The sequence below is a fragment of the Ahaetulla prasina genome, chromosome 7, assembly GCF_028640845.1.
Source record: "Ahaetulla prasina isolate Xishuangbanna chromosome 7, ASM2864084v1, whole genome shotgun sequence".
Taxonomy (NCBI): domain Eukaryota; kingdom Metazoa; phylum Chordata; class Lepidosauria; order Squamata; family Colubridae; genus Ahaetulla; species Ahaetulla prasina.
Window position 1 is genome coordinate 66,255,909 of NC_080545.1, and position 18,974 is coordinate 66,274,882.

The following is an 18,974-nucleotide window of genomic DNA, read 5'->3' on the forward strand; positions in this document are numbered from 1 at the left end:
CAATAGGGGCGGTTCGTCAGAAGACAGGGCAGGAGGGGAGGAGCTTCGGCGGCGCGGGGAGAGTAGAGCGGCAAGAGCGGGAGTCACTCCCCCCCCCCCACGGGAAGGTTGCCAGAGGGCGTGGGGGAGCCGTTGCACTGTGCGGCGCGTGACGGCAAGGCCTGCTTGAGGGGGGGTAGCAGGTTGGGAGTTCCGGCTGTTCCTCCTGGAGAGAAGCTGTAGCGGCGGGAGCACCAAGCGCTGCGTGACAGGAGGAGGAGGAGGGCTAGCTATGGACCCGCAGAAGTTGACTGAGCTGCGGACCTTCGTGAAACTCTGCAAGCAGAATTCTGCCATCTTGCACTCCGAAGAACTGCTCTTCTTCCGCGACTGGATAGAGAGGTAAGCATGGAGCTGCTCTACCTGGGGAGCCCGAGCGGAAAGCAGGTGGGGCTACGGCACTTATTCCCGCTTCTTTGACTGCTGCCCCTTCGGTTCTCTCCTCCCTTCCTGCTCCCCCCCCCACCCCGTAGTTAAAGTTGTTGGGGTCGGTCCTGAGCTGGTGAATATTTGGGGCGAAATTGTTTTGGTCTTCCTTTGAGGGGCGGCGTGAATTTTGTCTCTCGTCGGGTCGCCTGTAGAACTTGAGAAACAAGGGCGGCTGGATTACAGAGAGTTATTAATACTTTAAGTACTTGTAGATTTTAGAGGTTGAAGGATTTTATTGATCTGACGCCTTTAACTTGCCTCAAGCAAATCAGAGACGATTTGGGGAATGGAGTACTGAGCTTTTGGTAGCAAGGCCTAGTCGTATCATTGAAACCTGGCCTCTCTGTTCGGTTACTCAACTCACACACCACACCACACCCCCCTCAAATCTAGGAAGGTTTAAGATTTTCGCAAGGATCTTCCCTGTTATTTAATTTGCCTACTTTTAGAACTCAAATGGTTTGCCTGATAAATAATACTTTATATGAAGGAAAGGATATTTTAAAAGCTTTCTGTATCATATCTATGTGCAAAAAAAAAAGTCTTGTGAGTCAGTTGCTGGAGCTATAATGTGATTATCACGGTTAGTGCTCCAATATGTTCACACAACAAACTATGGTATCTTAAGTACATTTCTTCATTTCCCCCCCCTCTTCTTAAATCCTTTCTCTGTGAGGAAGACGACTTTAAAGTTGCTTAACTTTAGGAAACTTATCTTTTTCTATGTGAAAAGAAAGTAGTTTTCTCAAATTATGTATTCCATAATAAGCAATAAAACATTTACTAAAGCCTAGTATAGAATTTAGGGGTCAAATGCTATACAATTCTCAACTTATGATCAAAATTGTGCCCATAACTTCTGTCACTAAGCAATGAGGTTGCGTTGTGGCCAATATTATAACCTTTTAAAGCCATGGTCATGAAGCAGATCATGTGGTATGGGGAATCTGGTTTCCCCCATTCATTTTGCTTGTCAGTAATCTGCTCGGAAAGTTGCAAATGGCAATCCCAGATACCTTGGGACTCTGCAACCATGGACAAGCCAGTTGCCATGCACCAGAATTTTGATTGCATGACCATGGGAATGCTGAGTGGGTCATAAGCCACTTTTTCAGTGCATTTTAACTTTGGTCATTAAACAAATGGTCGTAAGTCAATAATGCTTTGGAAATGAGCTTCCTCACAGCTATAAAGGCGCTCTGCTTAAAGCCCTTGCTGGTTTACCCATTTTACTTTATGCAGCCACTTTTTCAAAATGCCAATTTGTTCTTTGACACTAACTAAGGAGTTAGAATAGCTCCTCTGTGAGGAAAGACTGTAGAATTCAGTGCTGGTATTTATGGTAATGACAATTTGCATAGTTTTAATAGAACACTGGATGGATTCATGGAAGATCATGCTATTAGTGGCCATTAATACTGCCAGTTGTTCTATCTTCTGTATTGTAGGCTACATGGCTTATATACTGTGACTGTCAGAGAATGCCATCACTTCAGTTTAGATTTATGAACTTTCACTTCTGTACAACATAGAATGTTGGATTTACAGCCTACTGCAGCAGGATTCTTATCTCTTAGTTGTCTCACATTAGCTTGAGAGCAGTCAGACTCTCAAGGACATTTTTGTATTCTAGTAACAAACCTCATAAAGTAATGTTGGTTCTACAAAAAGAATGGAACAGCAAGTCTTTAATGGCCCCATGACATTGCAAAAACATTGATTTCAAAGTGGCATTGAGGAGCCGTGCTGTAGATAAGGCTTTCCATTATATTTCTGGCTGTAGCTAAAGTGATGAAGCTAGTTCAGCCTTTCCCATCTAGGGTCTTCTAGATTTGTTGGGTTTTAGTGGTGTAATCTCTAACCATCATGACTGGAGCAACATTCGGGAAGGTGCTGAATAATAGAAAACAAATCTAAATTGTTGAAGATAGGTGGATCTAACCTGTACCCCTGGACAGCTGGTAATATGGCCCTGATAATAAAAATAAAAAGTTTGTTTATATAAATTAACTTTATTATATATTTTATGTGTGGCCCAAGACAATTCCTCTTCACTCAATGCAAGCCAAAAGGTTGGACAACCATGATTTAAGATTTTGGGGCAGATTGTGAGATAATTCTGAATTAGTTGATTATCAATTAGCCCTTTGTAGATTCCAGTTTTCAGTTATAGTCTTAAATGTGCCACATTTAGCATATAAATGAGCCATAAACATGAATATATTTATGAAAGTTTAGCTTAAAAAATGAGCAAATCAAAGATTTATACTATATATTTGCACGTAATAATTTTCCTAAAATTGTCTTGAAACAAAAGTTGCTATATTTGAATTGAACACCATTTTTAAGATATGATATTTTTAAAGGGAAAGGAAAATAATGCAATACAGCAAATCTTTATATTTTAGAAAATATTCATAAAATGTAAACACTGATTCTAGCATCACGTTGCTGTCATGTGATGTATCGTGATGTTTCTCCCCTTGACGGAGCTGGGCTGGGGTGTGGCCTGCTTGTGCTGTATCCGGCCAATAGGCCGCCAGTTTGACACCCCTGTTTTAGATGAGGCAATGTGGCATGTCATGAATTTAATAGGGCACAGGTACAATTTCACTCCATTTTTGCTGGGCATTTTTGGAGCAAACAGGTGGGCAAAGTGAAGGTTTTGGGGATAAATACAGAAATGTTAAATGTGTATCTGAGCATCAGCACCCTTTGCTCTAGAAAAGTACTTGGGATTGATGTGCATTTTATTTTTCTTTAATAGTATTTCCCCCTATTATGTTCAGAATTAAACACTTTTAAAGAGAATAACTTTCTGTGCTCACAATAATTATCCCTAAATATTTTGGGTTAGGTTTAGAATAGGATCCTCTTAAAACACCCCTAAATATTTTTTTCATATTTCTTAGATCAGAAGGCTGCAAATGAGAGTGTAATTTATTCTCCTTAAAGTGGGAAGATCTCTGTCCTAACAATTTAATATTGAAGTTTAAAGCATTCCTGAAAAATAGTTTAGAAAACTAACTAGATCCAATCTATCCAAAGCAAAAAAACTTTTTTTGCCCTGCTAATTATTGAACTCATAAACAGGTCTTTGCTACAAGTTACTATGGATTCCATATAATGCTTTAATTTAAGCCAAAGTGTTTATATTCATATTTAATGGTGTTTTTAATTGGTGTTTTTCCTTTTGATTATAAAGCATGGGAGGTACAATACCACCTGCTCCTTGCAAAACTTCAACAGAAACAACTGATGAGGTAAGAAAGAAGCTTGGCTACAATGTACAATACTTTAAAAAGGGGATATTGCCCTTTTTAATTTTCTCTGCAAAGGAAGGGGTTTTTTTTCACATGTTCCGACAGGTTTGATAGGTAACCTCACCTTATTTTCATTCCCCATGTCTTGCCCTGAACTCTTGTAACTCAGATTTCCTATTACTCTAAATGTGAGATATATAAATAAATCTTTATATAAGGGTAATGAAAAGTCTAAGTCTACCAAAGTTTATTACAGCCATAAGACCAGAGGTAAAATACAAACAAAGCAGGTATATGTATATATCCCCATCCATCCATCTATTATTATAAAAAGATAACATTATGGAAACTGTTAAAGAGACAGCAGATCACAATATTTACAAAGACCTCTTAGCAATTTCCCACATGTGGGATATTTATAATAGCTAATACAATATCCTCTAGTTCAGGGGTGTCAATCAGTTTCATTCAGTGTTTGACCTCTAGGGGCTGGGGTAGGCATGACCAGGGTGGGCACGGCTAGCTCGATGTCACCCGTGTCGGTGCCTGTGGTGACCCGAGCACTCTGCCAACGAAAACAGGCTTGCGAGCTCCGTTTTAGGCTGTGACGGCCTCCTGCAATCCTCTGCCAGTAAAAACGGAGCTTGGGAGGGCCACTTGCAGCCTTCCCGAGCTCTGTTTTTGCTTTTGTTTTTGCTGTTTGTTTTGGCAGAGGCACTGCGGGCCAGATCTAAGCATCCTGCGGGCCGGATCCAGCTCCCGCGTCTTAAACTCAAGGTTCTAGATGGCTTTGACTACATTTCCCATTTTATTTTCTCTTGGATGTAACTTTACCCTGCAGAATACGTTATAAGAACTCTAAATTTTTTCCTGCAATCTTAATTTACCTTCAGAATTTGGTGTAGTTCATGAAACTTTGCTTCCTGTGATCCTACATCGTATTGTATATCATGATCCTTTATCTTTCCCATATTGGAAAAATAGGAAATAGTGCTGATCATTAAATTTTGTGTCTATTATTCTTTCTATAGTCACACAGCACTGTATAAAATAGTACTTCCAGGTAAATACATTGCTACTCAAGCAGATTCTTCTGTTCCTGATAGAGGGTATTCCACAGCAACACTTTGTTTCCTAGTTTGTTTTTTAATTTTTTCCCATCTTCCCACTCCCCATTAACCATATTTGTGTGCTTATGGAAAGTCATCTTCCTTGCAAAAATCATTGGAAGTAATAATACCGGCCATTCTTTAAATCTAATAATTAATTGAATTATTTCACTCTCGGCCACTGGCAAAAGGAGATTCTGAGAGAGGAATCTCCAATGAATTGTTCTTCATCTTTAACTAATTTAAATATATTATTGGTCAGAGGTACTTTTCAATACTCCCTCTCATTCTGTGTTTATATATGTTTCCAAATCCACACAGATTTTAAATTAATTGAATTTTAGAGTTTTTTTCATTATCCTGTGCCAAGCAGATGTTTTATAATTTTATATCACAGTTTGGATGAGTTCACCTATGGTTATTTTAAAATCTCTCACAAGAAATGTCTCTGTGTCAATAGTTACGAAATTTACTCCCTGATTTTTTTATATTTAAATAGACATGACATTCTATGAGAAAAAGAGGATGTTACTAATTAGTTAATTTTTTTAAGCCAAAAGCAGAAGAAAAGGCAGAAGAACCACCAAAACCACCTGAGCCTGAAAGTGAAGAAAGTGATTTAGGTTAGTGACCAGTATTGCAGTCTCTTTGATGTAATTCAATTTTTTATTCTGAATAGAATAAAATTTTTATTCTGAACTTAGTTGAATTTTTCTTATTTGAAATATATGTTTGTATTTATTTATTTTTTTGCAGAAATTGATAATGAAGGAGTAATTGAACCAGACAGTGATGAACCCCAGGCAATGGGAGATGAAAATGTTGAGGTAATAGTGCTTGGAACTCTGAATCTATGTGTCACACTTAATCAATAAAGCAGTTAGTGTAAACATGCCTATGTGCAACTGTTAGTTCCTTCTTGTTTTTGGTTCCGCTAGGAATGAACATTTTAATGGTTTGGGTTTTTTTTGCTAATTGTGTCATCTAAGCATATCTATAGCTAGGTTTGCTATTGACGAATATGTCGAAATGGAAATAACCAAAAGATATAACCATGACTTTTTTTTATTTGAAGCAATGCTATCTGGTCAGTTTTGGGCAGCAATATCTTTTAACCTATGTTCAGATGACATGTTAAACTGTAAAATCATTTGCAGTTGGTTTGCAGCCCAAAAACAGACACTTGTGTACTAATCAACTCTTGGTTAAATGTAATATGTGAATGCTCCATCTGATTTTAAATCCAGATAACTGTTTCCTGAAAGTATGACAGCTTTGATCTGCATTCTAGTTTCTTTGCCTTTGTTTTCTTTAGGTTACGGAAGAAATGATGGACCAGGCCAATGAAAAGAAGATGGAAGCTATGCATGCATTAAGTGAAGGTCAGTTTTATATATACTATATCAACTTTCTATCGTTTTTATGAGGTACACCCATAGAGATAGTGCTTGGTTACAACTCTTCATTTGTCAACTGTTCAGTTATAATGCTACTCAAGACTGATCCTTAAAGTTCTGGCTGGTACTTATGACAGTTGCAGCATCTTGCAGTCATGTGACTTCTACCAGCTTCCTGCAAGAAGTTAGTGATAAAGCCACCAAGGAAGGTCACCACTTGAGTCTCTGTTTTTCTAAGTCATTTTTATACATCATGTCCAATCAGTTCTTTTCTTTTCACATTTCTAGATCTCCACATTTAAAATGGATTTCTTTTTCACTAAAATTTTATATTTTCAGGTGAACTTGCGAAAGCCATTGATTTGTTCACAGAAGCCATCAAATTGAATCCTCATTTGGCTATCCTGTATGCCAAAAGAGCCAGGTGAGAGTTTACATTTGAATATTTCTACTATAAAATATAGCTAATATAAAGATAGCATAATCTGGACTGTGTTTATGAATTATTTTATAGACTTTTAAAAGTTTCTTACAGAATAAATGATTTAAAAATTTGTGTTATACTTACATTCTGAAATAACAGGATATTTTTATAATTATTATAATCATTTTTGGCATTTTTAGGAATACAAAGGCTTTCTTCCGTTTTTCTCTTGATAGCCATATCCAAGGTTATGTTTTATCTTGGTTACCGTTTTTTCTGTTCTTTAATACTGGTGCATTTGTATACCTTGCTTTCCATGGGAAGATTGTAACTGTAGCTAGGCTATAAGAACAAAAGTTTACAATACTGATCGTGCTTTAACTACCTTCTTTCTTATATCTTGGTGAATGAGGGAAGAGCCAGCCAAAATCTTCTCCAAATACTATCTTGTTTGTCAGGATTTAAGGAACATTTTGCTATCTGCTTCTTGTCTGTTTCCTATATAATTCTTTACAATAACTGTTTATGGTTTCTAATCACAGTGGCTATATATTATCTCCAGTTTGGGAGCCTGTAAACCTCCAAGTAATGGTTATTGTTATATGGAGTTACAATAGCATTCAGGGCTTACTAAAAATGGGAATGAGCCACATATGGCATATCTTTGTGGCAGCTCAAGTTAAAATTGAACATAATGATTAATGTCATTAAAAATACCTACTGTTAGTGATCCTGGAATCAGAAAATTTTAATGAATATTAAACAATTGTATAATGGTACTCTACAAGAACATTTGATAATTCAGATATATTTAAATAGGGTAAATGCAAAATGTATTGAAAGTGCTTATAATTTTGTGGCAAATTATAAGTGTATTGAGCTGAACAGTATTTTATTTCTGTTGCTAAAAGTATTAGGCTGCAAAGCATATGATATTCTATTTATTTTTAGTTAAGAATGTATGCTTTTCATGTTGACAGTGTTTTTGTGAAAATGCAGAAGCCAAATGCTGCCATTAGGGATTGTGATAGAGCCATTCAGATAAATCCCGATTCGGCACAGACCTACAAATGGCGAGGAAAAGCTCACAGGTAAAAAACAAAGCGAAGCAACCCTCCTATCTTTATATCTTAATCATCTTATTGAAGAAACTAAAAACTTTCTAGGTTAAACAGAAAGCTTTTAAGATGTGTTGCTTTTATCTCTACTACATGTTACACAGTAACTTTTAATTTTCTTCAATTTTTATAAATGCAGAACTTGAAACTAAAGGATATTTGGACATAATTAAAAGCATACTTATTTATACCCATGATTTAAAAGTGGTTTTAACATTGTCTCAAATGATGCTGACTGGAATTAATAATTTTCTTGCCAGGCTGCTGGGTCATTGGGAAGAGGCTGCACACGATCTAGCTTTGGCCTGTAAACTGGATTATGATGAAGAAGCTAGTGCCATGCTTAAGGAAGTACAGCCACGTGTAAGTAATGAATGAAAATTTGGACCACTTCTTGCTTAGGTCACGATTTCACTTCTATGATATTTTATGGAATTTGTGCTAAAACGCTATCCTGATTTTATGTGATTTTTTTTAAAAACTCCAGTTTTGTAAGGATATTGTGGTTCTGTAATTTTCATCTAAAAGACTGTAGCGTATTGCCAAATTTAAGACAATTCTGTGAGATACTTTGGAGCTGTAAAACTGTTGAAGGGAAGAATTAGTGTTGATTATAGGCCTACAATTCTTGAGAGAATTAACATAATATAAACTAAAAATAGTTGTAGAATGCTAGAATTATATAGTATAAATGATACTATACATGACAAATAATTTTATTCATCTTGTACCTCAGGCTCAGAGGATTGCAGAACATAGAAGAAAATATGAACGAAAGCGTGAAGAAAAAGAAATTAAAGAAAGAATGGAAAGAGTAAAAAAAGCCCGAGAGGAACATGAGAGAGCTCAAAGGGTAAGAGCTTGAAAAACATAGTGGCATAGTTGAGCCCTTAGAGGGAAAGACTGGAGATGTCAAACGAGTTCATACCCTGACACATCATCTGTCTAGGAACTAGACAGTCTTGGAAGACACCACCAGTCTTCCAAGAGCTCCTCACCTGGCATCTTCTCCTTAATCCCAATGTATGAGAAGGCTGTGCTGTTTTTTCTGATAATTAATAGGTAAAACTCAGGGGAGGAAAATGAAAAAGGTTCTATAATATATTCTTCTGGTCTTATAGTATAGAGGTATGTGATTAGGGATGTCAGCTCTGCTCCTTCCATTTGGGAAATAGATTTAAACAAGAGCAAACTTTATTTTAAAAAAATAAAAGAACAGTTTATATTTAAAAATATTTGGTGTTCCAGACAGACCACAGGATGCTGCTACTCTTCTATAATTAGCGACCTCAGAAAAAAGTGTTTTTAGATTATATCTAGAAAAAATAATTCTTGGATATAGGTTGAAGTGGGAATAAAAAACGACTGAGCAAAGTTTCCTGCTTTATAAACACAAGAAACAATAAAATTTAGTACTTTATAGATGAATAAAAAGCGAAAATTCTAATGCAGTTTCATGGCTAGATGGTTTCTATTTAAAGAATATGTAGGGAAACAGATAACTGAAGCAATAATGCTCTTGCTTGCATATACTGTACTTTTCCAAATCCTTGTAGATTCCTCCAGAAATTCAGGAGACCTGTGCAATGCATGTTCTTATTTCTTAACTGTGGTACCCAATTGTTTTTCCTTCATAACCACCTCCTGTTTTGTTCGTGACAACAACTAAAGTTTTTCTTTGCCCCTAGAGATTGGTGTGGATTAATAATATCTGCAACTTGCCGAAAAATGCATACATATTTATGCAGTTTATGGCTGTAATTGAGCCTGGAATTGCAGTCATAAATCATTGTGGTTATATATGTGACTGGACCTGTTTTGTCAACATTTTTTGCAATGGTCATTAAGCAAATGCTACATTTGTTAAATGAATACATTTTCCCCAAAATGTATTTTTTCCTGGAAGCCAAACGTAAACACCAAACACCAGCAAAAAACATTGCAAATCACTGTTGGTTGACTGCAGGATACTGCAAATGGCCATAAAGATGAGCCAATTGCTAAGGACACAAAATGAAATCATCTGATTGTGACGGGTGCAGCTGTTGTAACTTTAAAAATAAATTGTAAGTAGCTCTGGGGAGGGTCCATCATAACTTTGAACAATGGTTAAGCAACCAGTCATAAGTTGAATACTATCTGTATTTAGGTCTGAGCTGGTAGCTTGTGCCAGCTACAGGAATAACATATTGGGAAAACTTAATTTCATATTTTAAAAGTCTCTGTTTCCCCAAACATCATAAAAATGGCTTCTTACCCAACAGTCAGATTTCTACTTCACACAATATCACAAGGTTGTTTGTTCAGTTGTAAATTAACATAATGAGGAAACTCAACTATACTTTATCCTTTCTGAGGCTATTGTAACTTTATTCATTAAATGACCGGTTGTAAGTCAAAGACTACCTATAAAATAGTTTACCATTTAACATGCTGGTTTGTTTGAATGTGGACAAATGGAAAAAAAGGTTTATTTCCAGTGAACTCCAGAACCACTCCTGAATGGCTGGGTTGACATAGGTTTGAAGGAAAAATAGAAGTTTCCATCTCTGAAATGGTGGATTTTGAATATTCTTATTGGAGACCAAGTAAATATTTTCATTTTTGCAGGAAGAAGAGGCTCGCCGGCAGACAGGAGGACCTCAGTTTGGTGGTTTCCCAGGTGTGTATTCATCTCAAAAGCATTTATAGAAGAAACTTGAGCTTCATATTATGGGATCATAATATTTTGCTTTACTTCTTTTATTTTTTTGTACTTGGATTTATCAAACAAATATGGAAGTGCTGTACTTCTGATGTTTGAATATAAAATATTCTAATACTAGCAGTTATCCAAGGTTGTGATAGTAAACAGTGTTAACATGAAAACATAGGCAAATAGACAACTTTATTTCAGTCATTGAGCAATAAAAATACAACCAATAAAATGAATAACACAGTACTATTCTCTAATAAGAACTATTAGCAACCATAATGTAGCAAAATTTTGCTGCTTTTAGAGAAATAAAATTTATCTTAAATTATTTAACAACTATTCGAGTATTCTGGAAATTTAAATAAAACAGGATTATTATATAATAAAGATGTAACTAAGATGTAGTCTCCTGTAATACTTTTTCTATAATAATACTCCTTATATTTTCAGGTGGTTTTCCTGGAGGCATGCCTGGAATGGGAGGCATGCCTGGAATGGGAAGCATGCCTGGTCTCAATGAAATTCTTAGTGACCCTGAAGTTCTTGCAGCCATGCAGGTGAGGAACAATTGAGAAAAGAATGCTGCTACAACATAAGAATTCTGATTGCTTTTTAAGAACTCCTGCCCCAATTGCTATAGATTCTTGCACTACTGTATTTGTTATTTCCAGAGATTTTTATTTTAGTTTTTCATTGATTCATTCTACTAACTTGGGGTTTGTAGGATTTTGAAAACAAAAGTTAACTGGAAAGAAAAGGTGCATCCTTCTTACAAATTGTTATTATAGATTGTCACACAGTCAGCAGATGTTTAGGCTGGATTTGGCATTTTTACCCACTTGTTGAGTCTTTTTCAAAGACCTGGGTTAGGCAGATGTTCTTGTTTTATGGTGTTAAAGGTATCATTGCAGGATGTAAGCTATTCCAAGCAATGCTGCCTTTTGCAATTGACTCATGGTGACTTCCGGTAGTATGGTTTATAATAATTAATCAGCTCTAAATAACTGATATGTTTGTTATTAAAATTTTATGTAGTCAGGTTTTTTTTCCACAAAACAGCAATAATTTCCCACTTTAATGCAGTTTAAAAATGCATCCCATAATTGAGGTATATTTTAAGAAGGCTATAACAAGATATAGAAGTTGAATTGGAGTAAACAGCAGATACATAGCAGTGTGGTTTAATGGATACCAACATTATCTCTGAACCTTACATTAGAAACATGTCACAAGATTGCATAGCTACCTTCAGTAAAAAGCAATGACTCCAAACATTGGATGCAAAGGAATGATTTATAAGTAGAACAGATTTTGGCTGTGATAGTTGTCTCCAATTAAAAACTACAATATCCATATTAGAATAATAAATTGCATATATTTCTGAGGGACAGATTCATATTGTAGCAATATTCACTATTCTTTTTTACTGAGGTACAGTATATTTTCTTCCTGCTTCTATACCTAGCTGTAAATAACAACTTGGCACATCTTTAGTTTTACGTATTTGCTAGTTTGACAATTTTCTATGCCAGCTCTTCTCATAGCCTTTTTATTTTATTGGTGCTTTCATCCTTATATTAGTAGCCACTGTGAAACTCCCAATTTCAGTCCTTTCTCCTTGATAAATCCCTTCCTAGCATTTATTATTCCTGGTTTTAGTCACCTCATCTCCTCTTAGTCTTTCATGTGTGTAGTAGTAGTTTATTTGATAATCCCTCTATTCATACAAGACATCAGTGTCCAGATCAATTGGAGGACGGATTTGTTAGATCTTTGTTGAATTTTGATAGGTGATCCAAAATAGCATGTTGTATTTAGTTTAATTGTAGTTTCTTGTACTGATTTTTGCTTTTCAGGTTTATGAAATGATTTAGATATAATCTAACAAACTGCTTAGTACATTAATTTTACTGTACTTTTTCTACTTTATACATTTTATGATGGATTGAACCATAAACTATATAAAAACTCGCATCATACTATCCTAGTGATACATTTCAATCCTTCCTCATTTTACAGGATCCAGAAGTAATGGCAGCTTTCCAAGATGTTGCCCAGAATCCAGCAAATATGTCAAAATACCAGAATAACCCTAAAGTCATGAATCTCATTGGCAAACTTTCATCCAAATTTGGAAGTCAACCATAAAATTTCTTTTCATTGCAAGACATGGGGGAAGTATTGATCGCTTATTATATCTCGCAATAACACAAGCCATTGTACTGCTAATTCTCAAATGAGAACTAGGGTGCTCTGGATAGAATCCATTTTCCTCTGTTTCAAAAATGAATCTTAGTTCACAACTGTATGCAAAGGTTCACATAAAACCACCTTACCTTTCTACCATGCCCTTAATTTTCTTACTGAAAACAGTTTGTTTTTAAATTGTATAATTGTTATTTCTTAGTAGATCCAAAAATATAGAGTGGTTGGGGATAAAGTTTGGAGTGGAGGAATGATGGTTCTGTTTATGATAGTTTGGGATAATTGGACTGTTTAATTTCTAACACAAATTAGGCTCACTGTTTTTATTTTAATTGGAAGAATTCATTTTCTATTTTTAAATTCACAAGAATTACTTAAACTGTTGAAATCAACTCTTCTTGGATCATATCCTTGCACTGGAAAGAAGCACCCTAAATGTTGCATGCTTTGGCTTTAACTATATTGGTACAAATGATACTGAGGCTGGAAACTCTACAATCAGTGTTGAGCAGATTAACACACTACTCATCTATGTCACAGTGAGCAAATATTTTATCAACACCAGTAAGCTAATTACTTGAATGATTGGGAGCCCTTTAGTTATTTGTACTGATTTTGCTATTGAATATGACTAATTTCTTTGTTTTGAGGGAAGGAAGCAAAGTGGTTCCCATTACCATGTAATATTCATTATACAATTCAGAATATAGGTAAAATATAACTGATAAATGGTAATGACCTAGACAGTACATTAGAAAGGTATATACACCATCTATCTCTAATGTCATGTGATATGAATACATATGGTGCAAAAGGAAGAACAAAAACTATTCATTGAAATCCTTGCTATGAAATATTTACTGATGGCTAACACAAATCTTGTTTTGGTCCCTACCTTTTTAATTATCTGCTCAATGTTGGAGGGGCTGTTATAATTAGGTTTTTTTTTTCTAAGGCTTTTGAATGTTTCCAGTTCTGTGCTCTTGTAATTTTGTCTGAATCCACAAGTGATGTATGTTTTCTGTTTTTAATGAAATCTCAACTGGTTCAGAAATTCAATATATTCTTAAAATAAAACCCATATAGTAATTATCTTGTCAAATGAAAGGAAATATGACTTCATTTTTGCTTAAGAAATAGTTATGAGAATACTTCTAGTTGCCTTTAAAATAATAAAGACTGGTTTTGAAGAATCTTGGTTTATCTGTCAACAATTAATTAATGAGAGGTAATATTCACAATTTTGTCTGTATTCCATGGATCAGGAGAAATCTTCCTTTTGATTAAGGAAAATGTAATTGGATTGTTGAATGAATATAAGTAGTCCTGGACTTATGATTTGCAATTAGGATCAGAATTCTGGTCATAGATCATTGCAATCATAAGCAAGGGCACCACATTACTGGGCCTAATTTTTAGACTGTTTTTCATAGTGGTCATTAAATGAATTAAGTCCAATTCCACTCTCCCAAATGGATTTTTTGCCTGAAACTGGCAAAAAACATTGCAAATGTGACCATGTGACTAGTTGTAATGCGGTTAAGGAGGCACAGTGTATCATTTTATGAAGGCCACAATTGCTTTACAGGCCATAAAATACCTTTCATAAGGCTGTCATAACAACGGTTATTAAATGGCTGGTTGTAAATTGAGGATTATTTGCATATTGCAGCTACATAATTTCTAAAGAATAATATTTTCAGAATATTTCAGTTCTCTATTTTCAAGGTGAGTTGGTGATTCATAAGAACCAGAGCAATAGCAACTAACAGTATTGTTAAATGCTCAGATGTAATTTGGTGCTTGATTATAAGATAGGAATTTAATTCTTTACCCTTTTTCCTAGTTAAATGAAAATAAAGTTATTTTTAATATATTGAAAGTCTATATACGGCAAAAGTTTTTTTTTAACTTGCAAAAATATATGAATATTTTTATTTACCTCATCAAAGTACAGGTAGACTTTGACTTACAACTGCAATTAAACCAAAATTTCTCTTGCTAAGCAAGGCAGTTGTGAGTCTTGCCCCATTTTATGACCTTTTTTGCTGTGTTAAATGAATCACTACAGTTAAGTGAATAATGTGGTCATTCAGCAAATCTGGCTTTCCCTCATTGACTTTGCTTGTCAGAAGCTCCGAAGGTTGCAGATTACGATCTCGGGACCCTGGGACACTGTAACCATTGTAAATACATGGCAGTTACCAAGTAGCCAAGGTTTGATTATGTTCACTGTGGAGATCCTATAATGGTCACAAGTATGGGAATTGGATATAAGTCACTTTTTTCAGGGCCATTGTAACTTAGGTCATTAAATGAATGGTTGTAAGTCAAGAACTACCTGTATAAGAAATAGTTACTTAGTTACAGACATTGTTGGTCTTACCTGCTATAGCTTGTGAAAATTCCATTGTTGCAGCCCTTGGCTTGTACCTATATTATTAGAAGCAAGCAATACCTGAAAAACTGGTTTGAGGCTAAGGCAATCCAAAAACATATGTGTTAGAGACTGTTTTACAAAATCTACCCCAGATCTTATATTTGTACACATACTGAGAATTATATTTAAGAACACAAACAATAGCATAATATATAAATTCTGCAGAACAAAAAAAAATGTAGTCACTAAAGTTATATTAAAGAAAACGAAAAAACAAGGATTTCATAAATTACTAATTATTAAAATGAATGAGCATATTGAGTGTGTACCAAGTATAGATAAATAAAATAGTCTGGCTACCTTGCTTGTCCCTATTACCGGTATCAGTTCAGCATTTTTTCGCTATGGAGTGATGGTTTAACACCTGATTCCTGTAATCTGCAATTTTTTTTCTCCAGAAATCCATTCTGGATTTTTGCTGGATTTCCAGGGAACGGTGGAATTGCAGACTACAGGAACCAGAAACACTACTCAGGTGACCTTGAGAACACAGATAAACCTTCAAGCGCTTCAATGACCCTCTAAAACGGGTGTCAAACTCAATTTCATTGAGGGCTGCATCAGGGTTGTGTTTGACTTTGGAGGGCCAGGGTGGGTGTGCAAGTTTGACTTTGGGGGGCCAGGGTGGGCGTGGCCAGTTTGACATCATTCACGTTGGGGGTGCGTGAGGTGGCCCAAGTGCTCTGCCAGTGAAAATGGGCTCCTGAGCTCCTGCAACGGCTTCCTTGCAACCCTCTGCAAGTGAAAACTGGCAGACGCACTGTGGGCTGGTCCTTTGTTGTTTCCAGGGCAGCCCAGCGGGCCAGATCTGGCCCCCGGGCCTTGAGTTTGACACCCCTGCTCTAAAAGGATGCAAATGACCAGCTCTCTGCAAGGAATATAAATCCTTCCATTCCCCACTATCCTATTAGAACTGAAGAAGCTTCTTGGATGAGAAGCAAAATGTCCTCAAAGAAAAAACAAAGTCTAATTGGCTCCTGAAAAACAAGCATCTTTGGGATTTAGATTAATCAGCTTGCTGTATACATAGTTGAATTCTATTGATCCAATTGGATCAAAAGTGAAAACATCTTTGCTGAGCACAGGCACATTTTAGAAATGACTAAGCTCTGGACCACTTTCTGATCCTTCACTGCTGAGCCAAGGAATATGCTTCCTAGCCCAGACTTTACATTTTCACAGTCCTCATTGATTCCAAATCAGACTTCCTTTTAATCCCAAGGGAGAGGCTGTGGGATAAATGAAAGGAATCCTCAATGCACAAAAGATTACTGCTGCTTTTTCTCTGTTCTAAAACTCAAAATTTCAAAAAAAAAATTTTGCTGTTCAAAAAGTGAACAGTTTATGATTATTTTCCTTGAAGCATCTCTCTGGAGCTGTCACTGCATCCTCCAGCTATTATGCCTCAAGGATAAGGCAAGATTGAAGGTGCTTATGCTTTTCTGAGCCACTTTTCAACTAGCCAAAGAACTGGGTGGAGGGAGAGGGTGAGATGGAATGTAGATGCTCCAGACGTCAACCATGAAAGCCAAGTATCCACCAAGGACGTTTTTCTACAGGTATCGGCCAAAACATGGACTAAAAGCAAAAGACTGATTCATAATTGAACAACGTGACCTATTGCACGGGAGGAAGAGAGAATGCTATTCTTTAAGTATGCAAGCTTGTGTGGGAAAAGTTAGAGCTGATTTTGAACCTTCAGTGTCAAAATAATGTATTCAATAAAGTTTTGCTTTTGGGATTTTGAAATTCCAGAAAGTGTCTACTTATGTTGGGTTCGTTAGTTGGAATGTTGACAGTTGTATTTTGGCTTCCCTACTTTTTAATTTAATAATAATAATAATAATAATAATAATAATAATAATAATAATAATAATAATAATAATAATAATAATTTAATTTTTATACCGCCCTTCTCCCGAAGGACTCAGGGCGGTGCACAGCCAGATAAAATCAACAATCCATGGATACAGTACAAATAAAAACAATGCTAAAAAACTTATTAAATTTGGCCCCTAAATTAAAATACATAACCATAAAACCCCATTTAAAATTATAAATATAAATACTAATACTAATTCTATGCCAGTCCTGCGCGGAAGAATAAATACGTTTTCAGTTCGCGACGAAAGGTCCGGAGATCAGGAAGTTGACAAAGTCCTGGGGGAAGCTCGTTCCAGAGGGTAGGGGCCCCCACAGAGAAGGCCCTCCCCCGGGGGTTGCCAGCCGACATTGTCTGGGTGACGGCACCCTGAGGAGGCCCTCCCTATGGGAGCGCATGGGTCGGTGGGAGGCAAATGGTGGCAGAATGATTTGATCTAAGTGCCAAAGCCCACTGCAACTACATAGCAAAAAAAGCTCTAAGAGTTATAAACCTAATCTTGCATAGCTTCTTTTCCAAAAACACCACACTACTAACCAGAGCATATAAAACATTTGCTAGACCAATTCTAGAATACAGTTTGCCTGTTTGGAACCCTCACCACATCTCTGACATCAATACAATTGAACGTGTCCAGAAATATTTTACAAGAAGAGTTCTCCATTCCTCTGAAAACAATAAAATACCTTATCCCACCAGACTTGAAATCCTAGGCTTAGAAAACTTGGAACTCCGTCGCCTTCGACAAGACCTGTATTTAACTCACAGAATCATCTATTGTAATGTCCTTCTTGTTAAAGACTACTTCAGCTTTAATTGCAATAATACTAGAGCAACTAATAGATTTAAACTTAATGTCAACCGCTTTAATCTAGATTGCAGAAAATATGACTTCAGAACAGAACAGAATCATCAGTGCTTGGAATACTTTACCTGACTCTGTCGTCTCTTTTCATAATCCTAAAAGCTTTAACCAAAAACTTTCTACTATTGACCTCACCCCATTCCTGAGGACCATAAGGGGCGTGCCTAAGCGCACAAACGTGCCTACCGTTCCTGTCCTATTGTTTTTCTTTTCTTCTTCCTATATATATATATATGCTTATACCTCATATTTACTCATATATGTGTTTATATACTATATAATCTTTTTTGTATGATACGTACATATATTGTTGTGACAAAATAAATAAATAAATAAATAAATAGAAGGCGATCCCGTAGATAACCCGGTCTTAAGCCATGGAGTATTTTTACACAGTATTTCAGGCAGTCTTGCTTTCTACATATCTCCTCACTCATGGTCCCAGGACTTTTAGATCAGGGGTCTCCAACCTTGGTCCCTTTAAGACTTGTGGACTTCAACTCCCAGAGTTCCTCAGCCAGCTTTGCCAAGGTTGGAGACCCCTGTCTTAGAGAACCTTTTAAGTCAACCTGACTAAAAAAATGTTATTGGCGAGCTCCATCTCTAGGATTTGCATTGTACAGCTTCTGCCCACTAGGCTGTGAAAATGCAGAAATGCAGAAGTGTTCTTAAGGAGTGGATCTGGGATATAAATTTTAAATTATTTTAAGTTGGGTTTCACTTTGATCAAACTGGATTATTGTCCTTTGCCATGCTGTTGGAGCACTAGAAAATACCACTTTTCAGCAAAGCATAATACCCTGTGGGGATGACTGGGTAGTATCTGAGCCATATGCTTTTTCCCATCTGTTCAGGAAATCCCAGATTATTTTCATACTTCCTATCCTAAAGAAATTCCCTGGAAGAGAATTGGATTTCTATTTGTCATTTCTGTCTCATCACTTCAGAGTTGCTCAGTTTTATACTTCCATATATGCCATACTTTTTTGTGTTGATTTTTTATTTTTTATCAGCCTTTATTATTTTATAAATAACTCAAGGCAGTGAAAATCCCTAATACTCCTTTTTCCTCCCATTTCCCCCAAATTACAATCATGAGGAGAAGTTG

General features: G+C 36.1%; 1 protein-coding gene across 1 annotated transcript; it reads left to right on the forward strand.

Moving 5' to 3' along the window:
* Positions 1–120: 120 nt before the first annotated feature.
* ST13 (ST13 Hsp70 interacting protein) lies at positions 121–13,872 on the forward strand. The gene is made up of 12 exons (XM_058191762.1): positions 121–381; positions 3,674–3,731; positions 5,394–5,463; positions 5,597–5,667; positions 6,156–6,222; positions 6,577–6,661; positions 7,642–7,752; positions 8,040–8,142; positions 8,516–8,632; positions 10,390–10,441; positions 10,925–11,031; positions 12,494–13,872. Exons 1-12 carry the CDS (start codon positions 272–274, stop codon positions 12,620–12,622), a joined length of 1,080 nt encoding a protein of 359 aa, XP_058047745.1. The 5' UTR covers positions 121–271; the 3' UTR covers positions 12,623–13,872.
* Positions 13,873–18,974: the final 5,102 nt, after the last annotated feature.